This window comes from Colias philodice, chromosome 2, assembly GCF_061535455.1.
Source record: "Colias philodice isolate Cphi_HAF_F1 chromosome 2, ilColPhil1 Martin Lab GWU primary, whole genome shotgun sequence".
Classification (NCBI taxonomy): Eukaryota; Metazoa; Arthropoda; class Insecta; order Lepidoptera; family Pieridae; genus Colias; species Colias philodice.
In genome coordinates, this window is record NC_143087.1 from 8,061,181 (window position 1) to 8,087,634 (window position 26,454).

Below are 26,454 nucleotides of genomic sequence, written 5' to 3' on the forward strand. Positions count from 1 at the left end.
TTGATTTTATTATTTAGATATTATCGATTTGTATATTTCCTTTGCCCGAGCGCTCTGGGTATGCCTACTCACTATAGAAAAAAAAAGTGTTGCTATAGCTTATGAATGGTTAGTGAGTATGGGCAGAGTGCAGGGGCTTGTCAGCGAGCGCGGCGGTGAGCTCGGTCTAGTCTGATATACGTCCTAACTAGGGATGTAACGATACCGATACCGATACCGATATATCGGCCGATATAATCGGCAAGCCGATATATCGGTATCGCCGATTATAAAACAACCGATACCGATATCAAACAATTCAAAAAACCGCGCCCAATGAACGATGCGGGAGGCCGCCCGCGCGTGCGCACTTTGCTTTTTGAAAAAACTCTACCAATAGTAAACTTTTATTAGGAACTGATTGTATGTGTATAACTTAAAGTTTAACTGACTTTGCAAAATAATAATACTAAAATAAATGGTTTTCTTGTTTTTTGATTTGGCATTGTTATTTAAAAGAATACGATTTACAGTTGAGTCTCTGTTAAATGTTGGTAACTATTATGCATAATTTACTATTTATTTTTCTACCAAGCCATCGATATCGGTATCGGTATCGGTATCGCCGATATTTTATTACAAATATCGGTATCGGTATCGTATCGGCAAAATCATGTATCGTTACATCCCTAGTCCTAACGTATATCTGACGACGATCCAATTGATATACTCTCTAAGGAATAACTAATATATTATATACCAAATCCGTGTCACTTTGGTTATTAACACTAATATTACAAAGTACACCATATCCGTGTCACTTTATTTACGTTACATAGCACAAGTACTATAATAGTTGCACTCGTGTTGCTAGGCCAGCACATGGTGGTTAGCCAGTATGGCGGAGAGCAGCGGCTTGTCGGCGAGCGCGGCGGCGAGCTCGCCCTCGTCCCAGAGCAGGCGCAGGCGGCGCGCCCGGGACGCGCCCGCGCACACGCGCAGCGCGCCGCGCGCCTCCAGCAGCGAGCACGCGCCAGACATCTCGCTCATGTCCAACGCTGCTATGTTGCGGGACGCCGCCACCCTGCAATATATACGGATTTAGGAAATTCTCTTGGTTCGGAGTATGCCATTCTCTTGAATGAATGAATGAATCGGTGGTAAATGTAAAAATATATATTGACGTTTCAAAAGTGCTTCTCGAAGAAGTCTAATTGAATAAATAAATGTATGAGTTTGAATGAAAAATACTTTATTGCACACATTAAGTGTTTATAAGGATTATAAACTAAGAACCATACAAGTAACAACATGTACAGAGGGCGATCATATCGCTGTAAGCGATTTCTGCCAGACAACCCGAAAATTTAGAAGGATTACATTTATGGTGGTGATGGTGGTTCTCTCACATCTAGTGTAAATATAAATTAAATAAACAATAACTTTATTTTCCAACATATTACATACATGTAAATTGACAACCCTTGCTCCCACACTAGGATTCCCTGTATCGTGGGAACAAGTTTCTTCCAGTGGTAATACATTTTATTCCTTAGGCTAAAAAATATACTATTACATTTATAAATCTTGTATACAAAAATTTTATCATTACTCAATAACATTATAAAATATATAAATTCATGCTACTATACATAAATTCAATAGAAAATTACAATAGATGTTCCTATAATTTTTTAAATATAATATACTCGTAAACATTATGTGCATAATATGATAACTTACTTTTTATAGACATCATGTAGTTTGCCCATAACAATTTCTTTGTTTCTGCCTTTAGTGAGCATTAACAACAAACTACAAAGTATTAATTTCTGTTGCATTGGCATTCCTTCCTCTACATCTGTATCAATCTTCCTAGAACCCCCATAAACATCATTTAAGACTTCCAAAACTTGTTTTAATTCTACAGTAACAGTAGAGTCATTCATGATAGTGTCCACTGATTTATGTTCAGCAAATTTACTGCGTTTAGCTACTTCTATAACTCTGCGTCCTATATCCAGGGCTCTCCTCATATCTCCAGACACTGCAGCTATTTTAGCTGCAAATATTATTATTTTAGTCTTAATTTCCAGCAGAAATAATAATAATAATAAAATTGCAGAAAATATTATGTTACAATTAAAATTAAATATAAAAGGCAAAGTATCTGTTAAATGTATCTTTAACTAGCGGTCCGCCCCGGCTTCGCCCGTGGTACATGTTTACGTTTTCTCTACATAAGAACCATCCTCGTACTTCAAGGAATATAATAAAAAAAGAATTATCGAAATCGGTTCAGCCGTTCTCGAGTTATGCGCTTACCAACACATTTTGCGATTCATTTTTATATTATAGATTGAAGTAAATCTTACCTGCCAACATTTGCAAAGCTGGTGGTGAAAAAACATTTGTTTTATCCTGATTTGCTAAAACTTTCGTAAAAATGTTAATAATTTGCTGCTTTGTATATGGTGCGAAATGTAGAGTCAAAGGCCTTAAAGAACATCTAGCTTGTAGCCGAGGAAGTGTCCTCTCTGTCAGATCTAAGGCGTTTGCTATGCCTATTAATACAATCCGTGAATCAGGAAGTGCTGGCCATTCAAATATTGTATATAAGACAGATTGTCTCTTACTATCTAATTGGTCTATTTCGTCTAAAACTAGGAGGCTGTGAATAAAAAGAGATACAACATGTAATTTTAATATAGATATTTCATTCACTTAATAACACACTAGGAGTTTAAAAGTTTTTACTAATTGTATCCTCTTCTGTATTTTTTGAATAGTTTTATAAAATGTCGTCCATATTTTGTTATTTTAATTAAGGCTAGATTTTAACCATATTAATATATACCATAAAAGCTTACAATAATTATTATTTTATAACATACACAAAAAATATAAGCCCCCTTGAAGTTTTCTGCGCAAGGCCCTAGATCCAAATATAGTGTAGATACTGCACTAAACATAACTTAATATAGGTAACAAAACTTACATCCTTTTGTGTTCTTTGGTAAAATATTTCTCAATTGCATTAAGACATGCCTTTTCACTTGTTCCTGATGTTTTCAGTTGTAATTCTTTACAAAACCTACTATAAATGCTTGCAGCAGATTTGACCATTGTGCAATTTATATAAACTTGTTTATACCCTTCTTTGAACTGTAATGAAACATTAAAAGATATATGTTATGTTGATTCTTAGTAATTTACAGTTTTAAGTGACCATTATGCCACCATAAAGGAAAATAAGCCTATCAAATTTATGTAATGTATATAAATACACATTGTATAAGATTAATAGAAATTAATAAGTATATAGTTTATTAAATTACCTTTTTTAATTGTAAAATATAAGACAAACTGGCTGTTTTGCCTGTCCCTGGTTGTCCAGAAATATATAATGATGCAGATTTTTCCTTGTCAAGATTTTTAGTCAAAAATGAATCCAGAAAATCAATTTCCTTCTCTCTACTTGTTAAGGGTTGCAATGATATATCAGCACCTCTGAAAAGATTCAATATTATTAATTATGTTCCATATAATCCTATCATTCACAATAAAATTATAACACTGTTGTCACTACAAATACAAGATTTAAATTAAATGTTACAGGACATTTATTCAGGATGGAATAAAAAATTGATATTCACTTACTCGGTAACATCACCTTGATTTTGGTCTTTGGTAATGTTTTTTGTCTTAGTAATCTTTGGTGGTGAACAATTATCTGTAATAAAATTTTTATAACATAAATACCTATAATTAAATTGGGATATTGACATTGTGTCACCTCACTCACCATCATCAGTTAAAATATTTTTAGACACTCTCTTTTTCCGAGTGGCACAGTCAATATTCAAAATATTTTCATTTTCGATATTTGCCTTATTTTTGTTGCCCAGACATGTTCTTTTGCGCTGCTTAAAAGGAATTGTAGACTGTAGGGTAGCCATTTGATATTTTTATACCTGTAAGGAGTAAGCACCCTGTTAGTTGGAATATTTCATATAGACGACTTTCCTCAAAGATAGATGTCAGCAATAATGCACTATCAATAAAATGGTAATTTTTATGTGTGGTTGTACATGTTTGGAATGGAATGAATTGAATGCTATTGAAAGAGTATTGAAAGATAATGGGGTATTTCTTTAGAAATTTGCGGCACGAATTAAGGGGGGGGAGGGGAGGGAAAGGGAGGGGGGAGGTAAGGGGAGACCCCCTATAAAGTGGGGGGGTGAGGAAACCCCCCCTTCTATTTTATTTTTTTATTTTTTTGAGATTATATTTATACTAGCTTACCGCCCGCGGCTTCGTTCGCTTTGACTTAAACCTAATAAATTATATACTAAAACCTTCCTCTTGAATCACTCTATCTATGTATTAAAAAAAACCGCATCAAAATCCGTTGGGTAGTTTGAAAGATTTAAGCATACAAAGGGACATAAGGATAGAGAAAGTGACTTTGTTTTATACTATGTAGTGATGTAGTTAGAAATATAACGAAGATTATGGGCTTTCTTGACTGCTCCGGCGCTGCAGAACGTGGCGCTTGCCCCCGTGTACCTCGTTGCAGGCAGGAGTCTTCACTCGCCTTCGTAGCTTCGGCTTTTTGGTCGCCTTTGGCGACCAGCCTCAGCCACTCCGGCTCGCTTGACTCTGCCTGCTCCTCAGCACACGCGGGCGCCACGCTCCTCCGCGCCTCCGACTTTTTTAATACACTCTAGTGTATGACAGACAAGTACCACGTGGAATCGGGGTGGACTTCTGTGATTAACAATTTGTGTGCAATATACATACAATAAAAACATTTTTTTTTAAATAATTATTTATTCAAATCTTGTATATTACATGTTTGATACAATTTACAATGGCAATGAATGGATCCATTTTATTTTTTTCCACCCATCGTCTCCACATACTCTATATTATCACCGAAGTTTGCTGGGTGGTTACTGGTTATAGTTATCTTTTTTAAAAAATCTTTTTACAACATGCCACTGGGACTCAAATGGGTCAGAGGCAATAAATGGGTTGTCTGGGTCTGAGTGATTACCTTTTTTATGAACATACCCATATTGCCCCAAACAATCATATGCTCGCCAATAATCCGTATAAATTGTTGTCCCCTCAGCAACATGCTTTTGAATGAACTATGGTTTTTAATATGTACATTAAGACATTTGTTATCTCTTTCAAACACAAGTCTTGTAGTTTTGTCAATGTAACTCAAACAATTTTGAATATAATCTCAAAAATTAAAAAAAAGATTTCTCTGTAATTACACGTTTCCGCACAAAAAGCCGCTAATGTATGTTTCGGGGCATCATTACCGATCGATAAAAATTAAAATCGCGCCGAAATTCGTGCCGCACGTTTCTGAAGTCAACCCGATAATGGTAATATACAATGGTAATTTTTAAGGTTTCTAGAATCTGTGATAATATAAGTTCTGTTTAATTAGGAAACTGTAGAACTTTTAATATAGTGGCACTAACCTTTTCGCTACTTCGAATATGTTTTATTTAAACCAGTAGATACGTTTTTCACTTGTTAGGACACTTGGTATGATTTCATAATTAACTTTGTAAAACACTACATGGAATTCACCTAATAATTTATAAATAAAAATAAATCTGTAAGTTACCTAAACAATGAAGAACGAATTGGCATTTGGGCTTTGGCGCGAAACCTGACTGAAGTGTATGAATTATGAAATATCAAATACAAAGACAAGAGAATATTCGAAATTTGACGTAACAGCCCACAGAGTGATTATGAATTACGTTACGGTCTTAGGGCGTATTCAGAAAGAAAGCTTGAAACTTATAAGCGCTTATAAGCGCTTATCGGCGCTTATAAGCGCTGGTAAACCCGCGCAGGAAAATATATGAACATGCGCTTATAAGCGCTGATCGGCGCCGACAAGTTTGTTGAAACTTGTTGGAACTTGTCGGCGCCGATCAGCGCTTATAAGCGCATGTTCATATATTTTCCTCCGCGGGTTACCAGCGCTTATAAGCGCCGATAAGCGCTTATAAGTTTCAAGCTTTCTTTCTGAATACGCCCTTACTTACTGTCTTAATTCTGATTCCATTTAATTGGGTGTACAACCTTCACGGTATAACCACTAAATAATCATACTGTTCTATCAAACATATTTTGTAATAAACAAATTGTTTTAACTTTATTCGAATAAATCCTTCGAAGCCTTAGATTCGAAGCTAATTTAATTATTTCCATTTTTTATCTATGTTTACTTGAGGTCGTAATTTTGAGTCTGTTACTCATAACTCTATGATTTATCTCTATGATAGGTTTATCGCAAATATCGCAATTATTTAATATTTACATATTGAATGAATGAGTTTAATTTTAATTGTAAAAACTGTACAAATGAGAGCTTGCTGTTTAAGTTCGTGAAAATGAAAATCTAAAGTGGATTAAACTATGTAAAGTTCATAAACTTTCTGCTTGTAGCATATTTATCGTGTGCCAGCTGCTTTTGCTGTGTGTTTAGTGACGCTGTGCAACGAAATGTAAAAATGGTTACTTCTAATAAACAAACGGAAAAAAAAGTTGTAAAAATGACTACACAAAGCAACAACGCTGTTGTCCCTCATAGAACTCTCTTGGGTGAAGTAAATGAACATATTACGTGTCCATTATGTCGTGGTTATTATATCGATGCTACCACCATCGTCGAATGTTTACACTCTTTTTGTCGTAGTTGTATTATAAAGCATCTTCAGGTTAAAAAATATTGCCCAGTATGTGAAATGATGATAAATTCTGCAAAACCTAATATTAAACTAGATAAGGCACTTCAAGACATAGTTTACAAATTGGTACCAGGCCTTTTCCAAAAAGAAATGGAACGTCGCCAGCAATTTTATTCTTCTCGGCCTGGTCCAGCAGCATCAGCAACTCCAGAACAACGAGGAGAAGACACAGAGCGAATTATATTTAGTCCAGAAGATGTTATTTCATTTTCCTTAGAATATTCTGATGTAACTGATACTGACAGCATCTCTAGTAAATCATCTGATAGTAATGAATCACAATCAACATCAACAACTGCAAGAAGGTATTTGCAATGTCCTGCTGTTGTTAATATTAGTCATCTAAAAAAATTTCTCAGTATGAAATTTGATATTGATAGCACACAATTTGCTATTGATATATTGTACAAAAGAGTACCTTTGCCTGACTATTATACATTAATGGATATTGCTTATATCTATAATTGGAAAAGAAATGAACCTATGCGATTTTTTTACCAAATTATTGATTATGTTGCAATTCGAAACAGATTATTTGATTTAAATAGGAAGGGGTCTCAATTGCAGGACAAGAAAGCATCCCCTCCTGTTGCAGAAGATACTCATGCTAACAGCCCTACAACTAACACAAATGACCTTGCATCAGAAGCCTCTTCAGGTGCTGCTAGCCCTATGTTAGATGACAATGCTAAAAAATCAAATGACCCTTTGAAAAAGAGTAATAATATATCTGACAGTCATAAACCAAATCAAGAACCAAGCTCCACCCAGAGAAGTAATTCACCTATAAAGAAAAATGATGATGAAGATGAAAAATCACAGTTCCTTAATTCTTTTGAATTGACGGCTAAGAACAGTTCATCCTCAGCCAAAACATCTCCCACCAAAAATGCATCAGATAATGTTTCGACGGAAAATAAAGTTCCAACCCCAAACACATCAAAGAATGAAGATACATTAAAACGAAAGTTCCATATGGGAAATAATCTACCAGAAATGAAAAAGGTAAAAATTGAGCTTGAAAAAGCAAAATTACCTGTATCTCAAATGGTGTCATCATCTAATACAAGTTCTAAAACAGCCAGTACCAATGAGAAAAATGTAAAAAATGTAGAGCAAAACAAAACAGTTGATAATACCCCAAAAGGCACACAGTCAGGTAGCAATATAACGAATACAACATTGGCATCAAAAGATTCCAAACAGTCTAGTAATTTGCCAAAACAAGCAGATAATGCAGGACAGAAAAGAACTATAGCTGAATCCCAAAACAATCTTACACCTAAACGTAAACCAGAAATTATGTCCACATCTTCTCCTTCACTACAGAAAACTGTTTCTCCTCTTAAAATTCAGTTATCTAAAACAGATTCCCCATCATTAATAAATAATAAATCAAATGAAACGCCAAAAGGAGTTACCAAGAAAATGCCCGATTTAAAACCGAGCACAACAGGAACAGCAGCTTCAAGCAAAACTCATCTTTCTGGGAAATTAAGAATGGATCTTTTGGCAAACAATAGTGATCCCACTATTGACCGAAGTAAAATTTTATCTCAAGTTAAAACATCAGTAACTGCAAGTGGGCAAAATACAGGAGATAATCTAAAATCATTATTTGATTCCTGTAAAATTAATATACCTTCTTCATTATCAATAACCCTAACTGATCAAAAGAGCCCTTCTGATCCACCTATTTCTGAACAAAAGAAAAATATAATCAATAAGAACCTCATAAATCCCACAAATAGTACTAATCATAAAGCACCAAGCCCTCCTGTACACAATTATATTGAAATCAAGAAACTTCCCGAAACTGATACAAAAAAGGCGACAAAAACAGAGAGTGCAACAGATACAAAATCAAATATACAAAAATCTGAGAGTAGTGAGGTGAAACCTAAATCAAATAATAAAAGTAGTGAGACATCTGCTAAAGGACCAGTACCAAACTTAAAACCCATTGCTGATACTAAATTGGCTAAACAAAGTGGAAACACAGCTGCACCAATTACATTCCAACAGACATTTGAACAACAATTACAATCTCTTCAAACAGATACAAAAGTGAAAGTGCCCAAAAATAAAGCACAGGTACCAAAACTTGTACCAGCTACACCAAAAGCTTTTAGTGCGGCAAATAAATTGAACAATGCTAATTCAAAAGTTCCAACTGGTGCTTCTTCAAGTGAAAACAAAACGTCAACTGCTCTTGATTTATCAACTCCTCACACTATACAAAGCCAATTAGGCCCTCAACAAACAAAAGCTTTTGAAACTATGCAGTCTATTGCCAATTTAGCAAAAAAACAAAACTTACCTCCTAAATCAATTCCCTTGACTTTATCACAAGATGTGTTTCCAAGTGTATCAAGAAGACCTATTACAACTTCATCACCATTAAGAATTCCCACTGGTAATAACAATGCTCATGTAAAATTAGAGAAGCCTCCTACTAATATATCTCAGTTAAGTGCTAGACAAGAAATGCCAAAGCAAATAATTGCTCACAAATCAACAAATCAAATTCATCCCACAGTTTCGAATGTCGCCTCACCTAATTATCAGGGAGCTCAGCCTTCTACACAACCATCACCACGGTCTCAAACTCGTTCACCAAGCTCATCTCCAAAATTGGTAATAGCAGAAGAAAAGCAAACAAGTACTGCATCTGCAGACCAGAACCAGTCTAGCACGCCTCTGAATCCCCAGCTGTCAAATATATTTGCTCCTCGATGTGAGTCTCCTAAAGACTCACACACCCATACTAAACCAGGCCTAAAACCAATGAAACCCTTAATACCTACTAGTAAATTACCTTCTATTCGCCAACCCATAACTCCTACATTAAATGCCAATACTGCAATGAGTTCTCAAGCTGATTATTTATCGCATGCCATATTTAGGCATCAAATGGAAATGCAAAGTGCTTGGTTAAAGGCACAGAGACAATATGACATATTAAAAAACATGCCCAATATGGCCATTCAGAGTCAAAACGATTTTACTAATAAAGATAAACAGTAAGGCTTAAAACCGCTAGTTTTTCACAAGGCTAGGCGAAAATTCAGTTGTATTTGTAAGTTAAATGAGATGTTTAAAACAAAACAACATTCTTTTAATGATAAAGAAATTTGTAATTTTATTATTTTAATTTAAGGATATTTTTACTGTATTAAAAAAGCTGTAAAATATTAGATCCTAATTTTTATTAGTATGTATATGTATCAAAATAATGATTTGCAATTTTTCTTTAAAATAATGTATTAATTAAAATTATTTAAAAAAAACTTTCTTTGGGTATGATATAATATTATGGCTCATTCTTGTAGTAATTACATAATATGTTTATTTTAATATTACTTTCATATATTTATTAATTAATGTAGATGGGTAACTTTGGTTGTTTCTAATTTGGAACGAACCTTTTTTTCTATTAGATTTACTATTTTTTATTTGATTAAGTATTGATGTTTTGTATAAATGTTTTTTTTTTTTATCTTCGTTGATATTGAAAATCAATATAAGTAGTAAGTACTTATAAATTTAGTAAATCTGGTCATTTCGGGTCTACATGGAAAATACTAAGAAAATGTAAAACTTTGTGATTTAAATGTTAAATATGATAATATTAGGATAATCATAATCAAAGTTACCCAATTTCAAAATGATACATAACTTATTTAAATGGTTTTATGGTTGGGTTTATTACTAGAAATTGTAATATTATGTATACATTCAAGAGAAAAACGAATAATATAAGTAATATGATTTACATCCAACATGAGTGTAGGTAGGCAGCTACCAATGAAAAACTTTATAAATTTTGTATTTTAATAAAATGATAGGATTAGTTTACAATGTACAAATGGAATTTAATCATCTGAAAATTGTGTGTATGAAATAAATAGGTATAAGAAATCAATTAGTGTAATTATTTGTATTTAAAAAATGTTCCTCATTTTCATCATTTTGCTCAATAATAGTTTCTTTTAGATCCTACTAATATTATAAATGTGAAAGTTTGTGAGGATGGATCTATGTGTATGTATGTATGTTTGATACTTTTTCAAGCACATACTACTGAACCGATTAGATTAAAAATCAATCATTTAAATTCAGCACGCATAAAATAGAGGGCAACTTGGATTACAACATAGGATAGGTTTTATCCCTCCTCCCTCCTTGTTCAGTGGTTGACGCATGAGCGTAGAGCCGAGGGGTCCTGGGTTCGTTTCCGGTGGAGATGAAGAAAAAAAAAGACGGGTTGCACTCCGGGAGTGCCGGCAGAAGTGAAAACTTGATTATTAACGTTGAGCATGTTTGATATCCATCCGTCCTACGCTTTTTCGATCAGGTCACGTGTCCTGACGCGAGTTTAAGATTTTTTAGAAATTTATTAGAAATATATATAAATAAATGTTTAAAAAAACCCAACTCAAATCGACAATAATTATTATTCAAACACATTCAAACGACGCGGCCATTTGGCGCGCTCCGTGTGACGTCACAGTTCATAAGTTCCTGTTGGACATCAACAAACAAATAGCAAGTCAAGAAAATAATTATACAAGTAAGTATATACATTTCTTTGATTCAATATCGTTAATCGTTTCTTGTTATTGTTAATAAATCGATATAGAACATCCTGCTTCAATAGAAAAATATAAAAACCTACATACAAGTATTGTATAGTGCTTATCTGAAAAAATACAATAAGAAATGCTCCAAACAAAGTGTTTTAAGTTTGTAACTTTGTAAGAAAAAATCTGTGGAAAAAGTGTTGTAAACGGATTTTTCAAACTTAAAATGTCTTTATGTATCATACATTGCACTTGTAAGATAATACATACACACACATATTAAGAAAAAACACTATTTTTAACATTCATGATATTTTTGATGTCATTTTTGTTATTTAAACTAGTTAAAAAACAGTTTAAAAAAGTTCTGTCTTGGACGTCCGTGTGTCTGTATGTGCGGAGGATTTTCTTGTTAACACGATAGCGACCGAAATACTTTACTAGTCGAGTCTTTTTTTTTCTCTTACGCTTGAGTATGCTCAGGAATAGAACCCTTTCATTTTTCAGGGTCTGATTCGATGTGGTTTAATTGTTATTAAATAAACAAAAATAATAATTAATAAATAATTATTAAAAAAAGATTAAGAGGCGTGCACTTTTGGATTTTCCAAACTATTGCACGCCTCATAAGCGAAGCGTTGAGGTGGGTACTACTGTCACTTCGCGCAAAACATCTGATTTTTCAAACTTAAAATGTCTTTATGTATCATACATTGCACTTGTAAGATAATACATACACACACATATTAAGAAAAAACACTATTTTTAACATTCATGATATTTTTGATGTCATTTTTGTTATTTAAACTAGTTAAAAAACAGTTTAAAAAAGTTCTGTCTTGGACGTCCGTGTGTCTGACGTCTGTATGTGCGGAGGATTTTCTTGTTAACACGATAGCGACCGAAATACTTTACTAGTCGAGTCTTTTTTTTTCTCTTACGCTTGAGTATGCTCAGGAATAGAACCCTTTCATTTTTCAGGGTCTGATTCGATGTGGTTTAATTGTTATTAAATAAACAAAAATAATAATTAATAAATAATTATTAAAAAAAAATTATGAGGCGTGCACTTTTGGATTTTCCAAACTATTTTATATTATCTTTAATCATTATTTCATTGTAACAAACTGTGGCGGCATAACAAACCATAAACCATATAACAAACCACATAACAAACCTTTAATTTAAAGCATTAATTTACTAATACATACTTACATAACCACAGAACAATAAAAACAAATAGAAGTGCTTTAATGTCATAATTAGTATGAAAACCAGTGTCGCCAAACCCACACATTTAAACCGATAGTTATACAGTACACTACAAGTAAACTATGCCTTTGATTGGACTGCTTAATTTGAGTAAAAACTGACTTAGGTTATAAATTCAGCATTTCAATATGTACCCTAACGCACCATGTTACGGTTTATTTTAGTATAACATCTCTAGGTATATTAGCTGTTTTGTTTCTCATTGCACAGAAATTCCAAATTCGAAAAACATTCAGCTACTCCACAACAGAGGGCGTTAGTTTTCAATAGATATAACTTTGAACCTCAACACATAGAGATAAGGTTGAAATTTGTGTCACTCAACATTAATGACATTAACTTGATATTTATCTGATGCTATGCCCTGAGGGATGTCAGCCTTGTTATCGATATCGAGATATCGATAATTCACAAATAAATATTTTTTGTGTATTTTTTTTTCTTTCTATTATACGAGTATAGTATAATGTGTCACATTTTGGAGTATGTTTATTACTACTAAGTACGTCTTTTTATATTATTATTATTAAATAAAAAACGGAATAGAATAGTATTAATCTATATTTACAAAATACAAACAGAAAATATGCATTATTTTAAATCTTGGAACTGCCGTAGGTTTGCTGTATCGGTGGCCTTTGTTAGACTGCTTAGTGCTGTTCGGCATTCAGTTAACTCGTCACGTTGCATTTATCCATTTCTCTTTTAAATTAGCCTCTTTGGGAAATCTGTAAATAAATTGGACAAATGAAAGCTAAGGAAAAATAAAATAAAATTTAATATTTATAATGTTTCTCTTTTCTAAAGTATCGATACTGTCGATATGCGCCACAAGCATCACTAAAGTGACATTCGTTTGTTTATTGCAATAATATTCCAGAAATTCTTGTTTGCTGTTCAATCTATAATAGTACTAATTTCTTACGGATTAAGGTTCATTTTGACTAGATATTTGTATACAATTTTGACAAATTACAAGCGAAGATATAACATAAAATATTATATGTAAAATAAATAAAAATAAGACTTACCGATGGTATGAAATGCCTCCATTGCTGATATTATTTCGTCTGCTATCATTTTTGCACTCTAATACCGAACAACACGTCCTAATTAATGAATAAATACGGAAAAAAGGTTTGACAGCTGACAACCGACTCGAATATTTTTCTGCGCACAACTGAGAGCAAGTTAGGTGATCCTACCTTACAAGTGACACGTGGGCCACGCCCACATCACACTTCTATCTACTTTACTGTTCTGTGTACATAACATTTTGCTTTAGTGTGGCTTTATTAGTGTATTAGATGGTTTTACTTTCTTTCTTTCTTTAAATTTAATAGTCTGTGGTTAGACCAATGCCAAAATGTCACCACGGTTTTATTGGCTGTCAGAATTCAAACATACAGCTTGACGTTTTGCAAATCCTTCTTTTATTCACGGCCTTGCACCGGAGTACTCACGTTTCTGAATCCGAAGTTATCGATTGAATCCCAAGAGCTGTACTCGTTTTACTAATAAAATCTTTTCGGCTTTTAGCCTAGAAATATGAGAGCTAAGGTATTAACTATTCTTTACCAAGTTATTTAGTGATTTCGAAGACATAAATTAAACGTGTGAATCTTGTTTCAGTGGCGTAAGAAGCGTATGCGAAGGCTAAAGCGTAAACGGAGGAAGATGCGTGCGAGGTCTAAATAATATGGGTAAGCATTTAAATTTAATTTTCTTCATACGAATATTCTCTGTTATATGAAAGTTAATTGCATATAAATTCGTTACCGGTGAGGGGCAAATTTAATAAACAAACTGAACATGTTTATAACCTCCTTCATAAAGAGACATTGTAATTTGAAATTTCATATTGTAGTAGTTATCTTTCAAGACAAATATTTTTGAAAAATTATGGTTTGCACTGAAAATCAATTCATTAATTGTTTTATATATAAATAGGTACAACTCGAAACTTCTATTCCTACAGTATAAACATGTATTAAGATTTAAGACTATAAAACTTAAATGATAATATTCATTGAATTGAACAGAACATGCTTGTTTGATGAATTTCAGGTTAGATTAAACTCTTCTCAATTTCTATAAGATGAAACAAGTTAATTTAGATATATAAAGACAGTCTAATCTGCTTGTATTTCTTTGTAACTTGTGTTCATGTATTTTGTGGTTTTGCCAAAAAAATATGTATTTATTAGGTATAATCTGTTACAACCATGTGTGTTTTTAGTTTTAAAGTTCTTGTTCATTTGATAGATTTAAACAATATAAATACTAGGTAGTTCACACCTTTAATACCACCATGTAATTTTTTTGTCCAAAAATGAAAAATTTGGTTTTTTGTTGGTAATTTTCCATGCGTTCTTTTGGTTTTGAAGTTCTTGTTCATTCAATAAACATAAACAATATGAAAACAACCCATTGGATGTCACATGTTATATTTTTACATTTTTGTAAGTGATTTTCAACTTAATAATTTATAAAGAGAAAAAGAGGGAGTAGGAGAGTATGAATAATTAGGCATTAGTGGTCCACCTTTAAACTTTGCCTGTGGAGCATACATAGTCTATATTTCTATAAGAACTTGGAAATCACACATTAAGGTGAAAATATTATTGAAATTTGTCTAGTAGTTACTGACATTAGCATGTTCAATTAAATTCTAGCTTTAAACTGATAAATTAAAAAAGTGTCATTCAAGGGAGTAAAACTTTTGAAATTTGATTAATGATTAATACTATATTTATATGATAAAAAATAATTTAATCGTAAATAACAAAATTTAAAAAGTACATATTTTTTAAAAGTAAATTCTATTGAACTTATAAATTAATCATTAATTTTTACTAGAAAAATGTCATTAATATTTCTTATATTTATTTACGCTTCCTTGATTAGCGCATTTTGTTTTGCTCTTAGTCTAGGGATGAGATTATCTTGTAAATAAAGACCAATGTCATTATACTACATTGTTATACTAAAACAATATCATTGAGATTTATATCACCAATAAAGTGAAGTTAACATGCTGTTGGTACATTAAGCTATATGAGGAATATTTTGTAATACTCATTTTCAACAAACGCAATATCAATTGCTAATTTCAGTATTGGATATACTCAATACATATTGCCTTGTACCATATTAATTAAAATTTAAAAGTTACTACATTTTTATTTTTAATAACTAGTATCTTCTTATATATAAAAATGAATCGCAAAATGTGTTGGTAAGCGCATAACTCGAGAACGGCTGAACCGATTTCGATAATTCTTTTTTTATTATATTCCTTGAAGTACGAGGATGGTTTTTATGTAGAGAAAACGTAAATATGTACCACGGGCGAAGCCGGGGCGGACCGCTAGTATTATAATAAAGCTCGTGTTTTTTTTCATTACATTATATCATATGAAAGTTTTAAAAAATAAATTGAATTATTCCTCCGAGGCAGTCATTTATCACCAAAATGTGATAAATGCTAAGAATCAGAGGAAATATTACTAGTTATCTCCACCCTTACAAATGATATTTAATTTGTAAGGACTTAAAAATAACTAACAACAAAAATCTTGCTCATTAAGTATATGTATTATGATAATTTCTATTGTCCATGGAGTATTATAATGAGAGATTATAATGTTGCTTATTTTCTGTTTCAGGTACATGAGCGGGGGTGAGGAGATTGCTTCTATGTTTATGTATCTAATAAAAATATAAAAATCCAAAATGGTTTTTATTTAATTATTTTTTCCTATCCTGTGCTAAAAAACTTCCGGTGATGTCGCACTTGCATTAAGCAACAGGGGGTCATTTTAAATATTTCTTGTAATTTAACACCTTGTAATCGGTTTTAATTTGTTTTTATTAATTATGTAAAATAAAATTTTGCACTTACTACATTTAGATTTAAATTTTTCGATTGAAGCCTTAGTATGAATAATAAAATGAAATTTTCAGGGTAGGTAAAAAATAAAAAATAAAAATCTCATCGTACTCGGCAATAGGTGAAAAAAAAACCGAAAATACGAAAAATCGTATCACATACATGGGGGTGACTCAGATAGCCCTCTAGGTCCTCTAACCTCCTGGCTTCAGTATATCCATACTTCTTGGGACACCCTGTATAACGAAGTACCTATAACGTCTTTGGGTGGCTCTAACACCGTGAATGGTTATGGGCACAGAATACAGATCACAGAAACTAGGGAGATATGGTTAGGGGGCGGGGCCGGTGTCGCAGCATAATGCCATGATAATGCCCAAAAAAAGAACAAGCTGTAGTGGTGCTGTATACGTACGTCACTTACAATCTAGTGTGCGAACCATAGAAATCTAAATAACAAGACACTAGAAGTCGTAAGCGTGCGTGACCTTGTCGCCACTCAGGTGATTTTCACATCACCAGTGCATTCGTCACTGTTCAGTTGCTCTGGAGACGTATGAGTGTATACATGGTGTGTTTCAGCAATTCCCATTGCGGAAATTCTTCCACAAGTTGTAATTATACTTATAAAGGAATAATATTTCATCGGAAAATATTTTTTTTTAGAAATAATGCCGTTTTTCTTAAAATTATAGAATATTTACAAGTATTACGAGTGTCACCATAGTAATCGAAATAACAATGAATGACACAGTCGACCATTCTTATTATCACGTTTGTTCTCAGAGCAATCGTTTGTTCGTATTGGAGCAAAAAGTCTCATATACTTAGGGATGTTATTCTAAAATAAACCGTAAATTCGTGCGTTAGGATACATATTCAAAAGCTTAATTAATTAATAGTTAAGTTAGTTTTCACTAAAATCAAGCTGTCCAATAAAAGGCATAGTTTACTTGTGTGTACTGTTTAGCTTTCGGTTTGAATGTGTTGATTTTGGCGACAGCGGTTTTCATACGAATTATGACATTATAGCACTTCTATGTGTCTTGTTATTTAGATTTCTATAGGGCGTATTCAGAAAGAAAGCTTGAAACTTATAAGCGCTTATCGGCGCTTATAAGCGCTGGTAACCCGCGCAGGAAAATATATGAACATGCGCTTATAAGCGCTGATCGGCGCCGACAAGTTCCAACAAGTTTCAACAAACTTGTCGGCGCCGATCAGCGCTTATAAGCGCATGTTCATATATTTTCCTGCGCGGGTTACCAGCGCTTATAAGCGCCGATAAGCGCTTATAAGTTTCAAGCTTTCTTTCTGAATACGCCCTATGGTGCGAACGAGTCGCTCTCATATTTTTGTGTGATGACACGCACACAACGCGAAGTATTGTTTTGATTTTGTTTACTGCAGTCAGTAAACAAAATCAAAACAATACTTCGCGTGTCTCATTTACAAATTTACGCACACAACTGTGTGTGCGTAAATTTGTAAATGAGACACCAGTTCGTACTCAGCGCAAGCGATTGGCATCTCATCACTATCGAAAGTGATAAAAAAGATCCAAGAAAGAAAGAAGATAATCTACATTGATTATCAGTAAATAAATAAATTTTATTTAATTTGCAACAATCCTACTAAAATAGGTAGATAAGAAATTCGCACGTGTTTATTTGTCTGCTCTATTTTATTTACTCATGTGGTCTTTTAATCTTCCTGAAATATAATTATTATACATAAATAGACTTAAATCTATAAAATCTGTCCAGACATGAGTTCAAATGTCAAACAAACATGAATCGATTTTATCCAAAATTCGTCGTTTTTCGTTGCTATAAAATATTCATCTAGAGGTGATCTAGAGAAACTTTCGTCAGTTTTGTCTGGGTTCCGTTCCGTCTGACCTTTTTTATATGTACCTATACGTAAATCCATGCGTAAAGAGTTCTAAAATAAACAAAATATAGGCAGTAACTTGACATGCCCTGACGTTTAAATTTTAAGATTTTGTGAAGTTTTACAAATACCTAAATATATTTTCTAATTACTATTTATCTATCTACTTTTATCTATTTTAGATTTTTATCCGGTATAAAATATGGGCCGCATGTCCGGTATCAAATGGGAGAAAACAACACAATGTAGGCCAGTTCATAACATAATTTCATCAGATTTCCCTAAGTATAATCCACAGCCATGGAAATTTATGGTATTTTAATTTTAAAAATAAATCACGTTCATAAATATACTGGTAAATATTTCATGACCTACCTTTGTCATATCTTTAGGAAGGGCCTTCACGAATACAGTGGCTCCTTTCGTATGAGTATCAACGAATGTGGTTCGATGAAAGAGAAGCTTGGAAAAAGCGTATGTATCCCGAAAACACTACTGTCAACGTTGATATTGTAAAAAAATATGTACTTACTTTCAAATCTAATCATCAACCACCGAAACCGGAGAAGAAAAAACCATTTAAAATGAAAAAGTAAGTAGTACTGTGTCTGTCTATCCATATATTGAGTAGGTAAATACCTAGTAATGTTTTCCGAAAATTACTCAAGTATTTATCAGTTCTGAATGAATTGGTCCACTGTGGGCATTGTCGATTAAGACCATAATATTAAGAATTTAAGACTAGGTACATTAGTTATCTGCGCTCAGGCGTTGTCGCGGTTTCAATCACAGAGTGTTTCAATTACAACACAATATCGTTTGACACCCAGCAGTAGATTCGATATTAAGAAATGTAACCACTTTTGATTTGTTTTAGATTCGAAGGAGTCAGCAGTCGCACAAGCAATAAGCGCCAGCCAAATGATAAAGCAATGAATTTCAATAAAAATAATGAAAACAGTTAAAAAACATTTAATCTCAAAAGAATTAAATCCCTATAAGTTGTATGAATCGCTATATTGGTAATCGCTTTAGATTGGAAATAAAAAAGCACTTAGTTACTTCACTAGGTCATACTTATTTTTATTTTATTTAAATTACAATTTGGTACCTACGAGTTACGACCCATTTCGAAATATTTCATGAAACATATCTCAGAATATAGTCAATATACCTACGTGATACGTCTTTTACTTCTTTTTTTCGTTTTCCTTTTTTCCAATATATCAGCTCCACCCCTTAGGGCGAGGCCACAACACTGCGTTGCGGCCGGCGTCGCGTCGTAAAAATCTACGACGCCGCAGACTTAAAAATGTAGTATATTCACACGAATTATAAGCGCACCGCGTCGTAGATTTTTACGACGCGACGCGACGCCGCAACGCAGTGTTGTGGCCTCGCCCTTACGGGTGCTTTTCCACCAATAATGTGCAAGGATGTGTAGCGAGGAATATGTTAAAAGCACCAATCATATCGCTTCATTTAGTTTGAAGCGATACCACAGAATATATAGAAAAGACAAACATTATAAAAAAATATTAAATTTTATTTTATTTTTCCTTAGCTTTCATTTGTCCAATTTATTTATAGATTTCCCAAAGAGGCTAATTTAAAAGAGAAATGGATAAATGCAACGTGACGAGTTAACTGGATGCCGAACAGCACTAAGCGGTCTAACAAAGGCCACCGATACAGCCATATATACATATATATACATACATATACTCCAAAATGTGACACTTAATACTATACTCATATAATAGAAAGAAAAAAAAATACACAAAAAATATTTATTTGTGAATTATCGATAACAAGGCTGACATCCCTCAGGGCATAGCATCAGATAAATATCAAGTTAATGTCATTAATGTTGAGTGACACAAATTTCAACCTTATCCTATGTGTTGAGGTTCAAAGTTATATCTATCGAAAACTAACGCCCTCGGTTGTGGAGTAGCTGGATGTTTTCGAATTTGGAATTTCTGTGCAATGAGAAACAAAACAGCTAATATACCTAGGGATGTTATACTAAAATAAACCGTAACATGGTGCGTTAGGGTACATATTGAAATGCTGAATTTATAACCTAAGTCAGTTTTTACTCAAATTAAGCTGTCCAATCAAAGGCATAGATTACTTGTAGTGTACTGTATAACTATTGGTTTAAATGTATGGGTTTGGCGACACTGGTTTTCATAGTAATTATGACATTATAGCACTTCTATTTGTTTTTAATGTTCTGTGGTTTTAATATTGTGGTAACTGAATAGTAATGAAATACATTTTTTTGTCTTAGATTTTTTTTATTTAAGAATAAAAAGACAAAACCATTTTAGTTCCAGATCCTTCAAATTATTAATTAAGGCAGAGTAACTTTGAACTATTTTATAAAGTATCCAATGACCGGAAGAATAGACCAAAACTTTATTTTTTAACATTGATTCAATAGGAATTAATTTGAAAAATTTAATCCATATTATATTGTAACCATAACTATTTCTTTTTACGGCGCATTTACATCAAATGAGCGAATGCTCCTACTATGTCAAATTATTTTAGTGTAAAATAGGCGTAAAGCATATTTTCGATTTTCATTTTTCTTAGTGCGTTCGAAAAGATTCTATGCAATGTTCTAATACTGAATAACACTGAATACGAGTTATCGTTTACACTTACAGATCACGAAAGGTTGCTCTTACTCTAGCTCTGTTCGTTAGATGAAAATGCACCGTAATAATTCCTTCTATTGTAACTCTTGCCGTCTTACGATTTTTATATAATTATTATGATTGTTTAAATATAGTAAATTGCAAATCATCGATAAAAAAACATATTAAAATTAAACATTTTTAACCATTAAAACATTATCCCAACAAATTAATAAATCATTGTCGGGTTTATGACTGTCTATGTCGTGAATTCGGCTCCTGGTCCTTTGTATAAATAAATATTTTAACTTGAAAGTTGATTAAAATAAAAGCGAAAACTTAATTTATTTGCGATCTGGGAACTTAGCTGGGTACAGTTGAATTGTAATTACTGGTTAATATTAAAAAAAAAAATGAACACAAAAGAACCTTTAACGATGATAAAAAGTAAATTCCCATAGGGTTGACTAATACTACTGTTTACACCATTAACAATTAAAAAGAGAAGGACAAAACTAAATGTATCTTATTTATTTACTCTTTTAAAATCGGATAAATTAATAGAACGTTTAAATGAGTAATAAAAAAATTCTATTGCCAAGTACCAAATTATAAAAGTACGTTTCGAAAATGCTGCACACTTATCATCTATCTCAGCCTTTCCCAACCTTACCATGATTCGCGGACCCCCAAACAACTTAAAACTGAAAAATACAAAGTACGGCCGTCAGAATAGTCTGGTTAGTGGCTTTCGTAATTTTCTTGATTTGTATGCGGACCCCCAGGTTGGGAAACACTGATCTATCTGATAATGAAGTAGATGTTTTCGATATTATGGATAATGAAGCCTCAGAATTTATTTTTCCAAAATTGTATTAATCGTTAAACAATAGTTAAAAAAATGAATTAGGTATAGCATTTTCTAATTTTTCATTTTATTTTCGTTTTCATTAGTAATGTTTTAATATTCTTATTTAAAATTATTTTACGGGAAAAATCAATATCACATAATCAGTCCATACCTATTAAAAATATTTTGTAATAAGCTTGTATCTACTACTCGCATTTGTAATGTTTTTTCCCCACTTAAGGCATTGTTTTTTACGAAACCTTTACCTACTTATTTTGCCTACATAAACACTGAACACTTGTTATTTTTAAGCGTTTTCTAAGGCAACTATAGTGACTATTTTGTTTTGGTCTTAATTATACGACATGAAAATAAAAACAATGTCGTATTGTATTTATTAGCCCATTAGACAATAATAATTATAATGGAATGACAAAATTTTGATAGTTTCTATGTAAAGTTGGGTTATGAATGTTTTTAGTATACAGATATTAAACTGATCATATGATCTAGCCGAACTGAAAACTGAAGCCAGCACCGGGGAAACCGCCGCCACTGTGGAAATCAAAAGGTTGGCCGCCGCGGAAGAAAGTTTGGAATACGACATTTGGATCGATATCTGAAACAAAATACAAAATATAAATGACAAATTTAGTATACCAAAAAATAAAAAAAACTATTATCGGCATGACACATTTTTTTCTGTGTTTGTTGCTTAACAAAAATGAAATTGAAAAATACACCCATATTTTTTTTTCATCAAGTTTCTTTTTACAAATTTTAAACTGAACTCTATTCCATAATTCTTTTAATAACTCAGGCCGCGGAACCATAGACACAATAGAAAATCTATTGTGTCTGGGACCGATCGGGCCGCTTGGGGCTCAATAGGTTAAATCAACAATTTTCACATAAAATCTTCACATTATTAATTTCACGTATTAATTATTGAATAATATAAAATAGTTTTACTAACCACCAACACCAGAGCCATCGTCGTCAAAGTCTTGTCCATGGTCATAGCGGGCTCGTTTTTTGGGATCGCTGAGGATTCCATAGGCTTCACCGACTTCCTTGAAACGTTTCTCTTGTTCACGACGCTCCGTGTCTGTTGCACCCGCGTGTCTGTCTGGGTGATGAACGAGAGCCCGCTTCCTGTTGATTTGTATAAATTTAATTTAAGACATCAATATTACCCAATATGTATATAATTGATGATAAATTTATACATCTTATAGTGAAATTGAACTTTATAGAACATACCTATACGCTTTTTTAATATCATCCTCAGATGCTGTTTTTTCAACACCAAGAATCTTATAATAATCCTTGCGTTTCGATTTCTTAAGCGCAATTTTTGCTTCATGTAAGAGCTGTTTATTTTCCTTACTTTTATCGATTTTGTACAACTTTTCATAGTCTTTTACAGCTTCTTCATATTCACCAAGCTCTGTGTAACACTTGGCACGACGTAAAAGCGCTTTAATGTAGTTTGAGTCGAGATCAAGAGCAGCAGTACAAGCTTCTGCAGCTTCCTTGATTTGGTGGAGTTTGGCACATACTGTTGCCTTATTAAAGTATAGTTTGGCATTAACTTTTCTGTTATTTTTGTCAATTTTAAGTGCTTCGTTGTAAAGAGTTAAAGCTTGTTGCCATCGTCCCATCTTGAATGCCTCATTGCCTGAAAAAGTATTATAACTTTTTAAAACTAAAAGAATATTTATTTTTATTTTCTATAATTAAAAAGATCATCATCATACATCTTACCAGTAGCAACATAAATTATTACATTTTTCATGAGAGTGAAATAGAAAAATAGTTATCAAATTTGCAACATTTCTAATTTTGCATACATACATACATTTGAGTCCTACCTTCTTCTGAAAGTGGTTAACTTTAGTGGAGTCAACATGAAAAATACCCACCTTCTTCCTTTTTCTGTTTGAGTAGTTTAGCTTTCTTGTATGTTTCCATTGCCTTTTTGTGATCAGGTGCTAATCTTAGTACTTGTTGGAAATGTTTAAAGGCTTGTTCATCTTTGTCCTATGAAAGAATATGAATAATGATCAATCAAATATTCTGAAATTAATAATTTAATCAGGAAATAATAAATAAAAATCTGATAAATACCTCAAAATAAAGGCACAGTCCTCTTACATATATGGCTTCCGTGTCAAGGCTATCAAATCTTAATGAGTCGTTGGCAATCTCTTGAGCTTCTTGACATCGTCCTAGCATTGCCAGACATTCTGCCTTTATCAATTTTGCCCTGCAAATAATATGCAAGATAGTGTAACAATTATCCTGTTCATTTAATGGTAAACAAGCTGTTCAGCCCTACTTTACAGCAGCACTTAATTAGTGCCTTGCAATATAAAAAAGATGGCGACTTAAATTCCATGATTGTACAGGAATTTGTTATTAATGATTAGATAATATCCACAAATAAGAAAAATAAACACAAGAAAGAAGCTTTGATCTTATAACATAAGATCGGGTCCACCAGTCCCTTGGCTAAAAACTATATTATATCATTAAACACTGATTCTACTGCATTCATGCATAAGGGCTGATTTTTCAATCCTTGGATAAAACTTATTCGTTGAATAATGTATAAAACTACCATTTTAAAACGTATTCTAATTGTCCGTATTTGACAATTTACGTGACATTTTAATATTATCGTGTAATACTTTATTGGATGGATAAGTTTTAACCGAGCATTGAAAAATTGGCCCTAAGTCTAATCTACCTATAGATTGTATACTGACAAACAAATACCTTGAACTAGATGGACTATATTCAAGACAGCGATCCATACAAAACACAACACGCCTAAAATCACCAGATTCTAAAGCACGTTGAGCATCTTCATGTAATCGTCTCAATGAATCAAGTGCCATTTTTTCATTTGACGCACAATCTGCACCACCAAGTTCGGTTGCACGGTTTACTGCTTGTTCTCCACCAGATATATCACCTAAACATATCTTGTATTATTTATTACTTCAAAACTATTATGCAAAAATAAATAACAATAATGTTAGTTCTATCAGTGCTGAGTTTAAAGGTGAAATAATAATTAATGTTAAAGATTTAAGAAAATTCATAACTGTACCTAGAGCAATACAACATTTAGCCATCCTGATGTATCCTTTGGTGAAGGTGGAATCAAGAGCAACAGCTTTTTGAGCATCTTCCAAAGCTTTTTTATACATTCCCAACATCATGTAGCAGGCAGATCTGTTGCCATAGTATGCTGCATTTTCTGGGCACAGTTTGATAGCCTCTTCATACATAGCCAAAGCTCCTTTATAATTTTTAAATTTATATAAATGGTTTCCGTTTTCCTTTTTTTCTTCAGCCAATCTAAACATCATCAAATAAAAAAGTTTACAATGGAATTAGCGAAATATATACTTAAGTCTTAACGATAGATTTCAAATTCCTAAAAAAATAAAGAAATGAATATGAATATTTATAAGGCGATTGTATACGAAATCGTGGGTAGTACAAGTAGGTCAAGTGTCAAGGGCCTAGGATCTAGACGATTCATAACAAAGGAAATGATCTGAATAATTTGAGGGTATGCAGTGATTAAAATCTCTATGACAGGGTAAACAAAGAGTTCAACGATAACGATAATGTAATATTAATGAAGGACATTTTAAGGCATTGATTCAATGAAAAAATTAATCTTACTTCTCAGGGCTTTTTGGTACTAAGTCATCAATGGTGAGATCCAAATCTACAACTTCTGATTCTGCCATTTTTGTTCCTTATTTTTTCACCAATTTATACAAAAACACATACAACTTCTTTTATTTGACGACGGAATACGGAACCATAAAATCTGCCAAAAGAAAGAGCAAAAGCAAGTTTCCTTCAAAGAGAAAAGAAATAGATTAAAAATATTACAGATAAAAAATATAGTCACGAAAATGGAAATGGATTAATAAGTTAGGTAAGAGTAAGAGCGAAGGCACACGATGCGTTGCGGCGGCGGTGCGGCGCCGGAGCGGTGTCGCTACGTCGTCTTACATAGAAATATCTGTGGCATGTCACACGATGCGCTCCGGCGCCGCACCGGACTTGTAACCACCAAGACGAGGCGGGGAGGGGTGAATGCGGTGCGACGTCGGAGCGGCACCGCTCAGTTGTTTTGCGTCACAAGGAAGGACACGCTGTGCAACGCTGCTACGACGCCGCTGCGTCATAAAAACGTTACGGCGCCGCACCGCTCGTGTGCCCACTGACACGGTGAAATCTTTGCGGTGCGGTGCCGCAACGCATCGTGTGCTCCCGCTCTTAGGTAATCGACGAAATTTATCTGCATTATAAAAATGCTCATGAGCAACGAACTGATGAAATATTATGATTTTTCTTACACTGAAATAACTCCTCGTTATCACTGCGCAATGCCATGATTTATTTAATACTAGCGACCCGCCCCGGCTTCGCACGGGTGCAATGCTGATCTATACAAATATTATAAAGAGGAAAGGTTTGATTTTTTGTTTGTTTGTATGAATTGAATAGGCTCCGAAACTAC

The 26,454-nt window shown here is 33.1% G+C and overlaps 4 protein-coding genes and 2 long non-coding RNA genes across 8 annotated transcripts; 3 read left to right on the forward strand and 3 right to left on the reverse strand.

Moving 5' to 3' along the window:
- Window positions 1–677: 677 nt before the first annotated feature.
- Window positions 678–5,695, reverse strand: Cdc6 (Cell division cycle 6). Of its 2 annotated transcripts, none has more exons than XM_089707103.1 (8): window positions 5,630–5,695; window positions 3,785–3,953; window positions 3,640–3,712; window positions 3,318–3,489; window positions 2,978–3,144; window positions 2,355–2,650; window positions 1,723–2,041; window positions 678–1,063 (listed from the first exon to the last, which is right to left on the reverse strand). In XM_089707103.1, exons 2-8 carry the CDS (start codon window positions 3,936–3,938, stop codon window positions 850–852), a joined length of 1,395 nt encoding a protein of 464 aa, XP_089563229.1. In that variant the 5' UTR covers window positions 3,939–3,953; window positions 5,630–5,695; the 3' UTR covers window positions 678–849. The 2 variants fall into 2 exon arrangements, with proteins under 2 accessions (XP_089563229.1, XP_089563220.1); XM_089707094.1 differs by having other exon boundaries at window positions 5,481–5,675.
- Window positions 5,696–6,291: 596 nt separating this feature from the next.
- Window positions 6,292–10,689, forward strand: LOC149490621 (uncharacterized). Its single transcript, XM_089706871.1, has one exon. The coding sequence runs from the start codon at window positions 6,528–6,530 to the stop codon at window positions 9,789–9,791; it is 3,264 nt and encodes a 1,087-aa protein (XP_089562997.1). The 5' UTR covers window positions 6,292–6,527; the 3' UTR covers window positions 9,792–10,689.
- A 2,473-nt stretch (window positions 10,690–13,162) lies between these two features.
- LOC149490622 (uncharacterized) lies at window positions 13,163–13,892 on the reverse strand. The gene is made up of 2 exons (XR_016317129.1): window positions 13,651–13,892; window positions 13,163–13,347 (listed from the first exon to the last, which is right to left on the reverse strand). It is a non-coding gene; the product is annotated as an uncharacterized LOC149490622 (long non-coding RNA).
- Window positions 13,893–14,018: 126 nt separating this feature from the next.
- On the forward strand, window positions 14,019–16,355 carry LOC149490623 (uncharacterized). Its single transcript, XR_016317123.1, has 3 exons — window positions 14,019–14,179; window positions 14,252–14,322; window positions 16,288–16,355. It is a non-coding gene; the product is annotated as an uncharacterized LOC149490623 (long non-coding RNA).
- A 1,734-nt stretch (window positions 16,356–18,089) lies between these two features.
- Window positions 18,090–19,643, forward strand: LOC149490624 (uncharacterized). Of its 2 annotated transcripts, XM_089707312.1 has the most exons (4): window positions 18,090–18,154; window positions 18,587–18,717; window positions 18,797–18,996; window positions 19,282–19,643. In XM_089707312.1, the coding sequence occupies exons 2-4, from the start codon at window positions 18,607–18,609 to the stop codon at window positions 19,367–19,369; spliced, it is 399 nt and encodes a 132-aa protein (XP_089563438.1). In that variant the 5' UTR covers window positions 18,090–18,154; window positions 18,587–18,606; the 3' UTR covers window positions 19,370–19,643. The 2 variants fall into 2 exon arrangements, with proteins under 2 accessions (XP_089563438.1, XP_089563446.1); XM_089707320.1 differs by lacking the exon at window positions 18,090–18,154 and having other exon boundaries at window positions 18,361–18,717.
- Window positions 19,644–21,568: 1,925 nt separating this feature from the next.
- Tpr2 (Tetratricopeptide repeat protein 2) lies at window positions 21,569–25,785 on the reverse strand. Its single transcript, XM_089707010.1, has 8 exons — window positions 25,605–25,785; window positions 25,021–25,271; window positions 24,684–24,882; window positions 24,033–24,171; window positions 23,828–23,945; window positions 23,166–23,583; window positions 22,879–23,057; window positions 21,569–22,521 (listed from the first exon to the last, which is right to left on the reverse strand). The coding sequence occupies exons 1-8, from the start codon at window positions 25,670–25,672 to the stop codon at window positions 22,412–22,414; spliced, it is 1,482 nt and encodes a 493-aa protein (XP_089563136.1). The 5' UTR covers window positions 25,673–25,785; the 3' UTR covers window positions 21,569–22,411.
- Window positions 25,786–26,454: the final 669 nt, after the last annotated feature.

Bases quoted from the DNA above. Each gene is read 5' to 3' on its own strand.
- Cdc6 (XM_089707103.1), bottom strand. From the start codon at position 3,938: ATGGCTACCCTACAGTCTACAATTCCTTTTAAGCAGCGCAAAAGAACA. The intron at 3,490-3,639 runs GTAAGTGAATAT...GAATCTTTTCAG, and splicing joins AATCAAGGTGATGTTACCGA to AGGTGCTGATATATCATTGC. The intron at 2,042-2,354 runs GTAAGATTTACT...TAATATTTGCAG, and splicing joins AGCTTTGCAAATGTTGGCAG to CTAAAATAGCTGCAGTGTCT.
- LOC149490621 (XM_089706871.1), top strand. From the start codon at position 6,528: ATGGTTACTTCTAATAAACAAACGGAAAAAAAAGTTGTAAAAATGACT.
- LOC149490624 (XM_089707312.1), top strand. From the start codon at position 18,607: ATGGGCCGCATGTCCGGTATCAAATGGGAGAAAACAACACAATGTAGG. The intron at 18,718-18,796 runs GTATTTTAATTT...TCATATCTTTAG, and splicing joins CACAGCCATGGAAATTTATG to GAAGGGCCTTCACGAATACA. The intron at 18,997-19,281 runs GTAAGTAGTACT...GATTTGTTTTAG, and splicing joins AAACCATTTAAAATGAAAAA to ATTCGAAGGAGTCAGCAGTC.
- Tpr2 (XM_089707010.1), bottom strand. From the start codon at position 25,672: ATGGCAGAATCAGAAGTTGTAGATTTGGATCTCACCATTGATGACTTA. The intron at 24,172-24,683 runs GTATTTGTTTGT...TATTATTTGCAG, and splicing joins TATAGTCCATCTAGTTCAAG to GGCAAAATTGATAAAGGCAG. The intron at 23,946-24,032 runs GTATTTATCAGA...ATTCTTTCATAG, and splicing joins GACTGTGCCTTTATTTTGAG to GACAAAGATGAACAAGCCTT.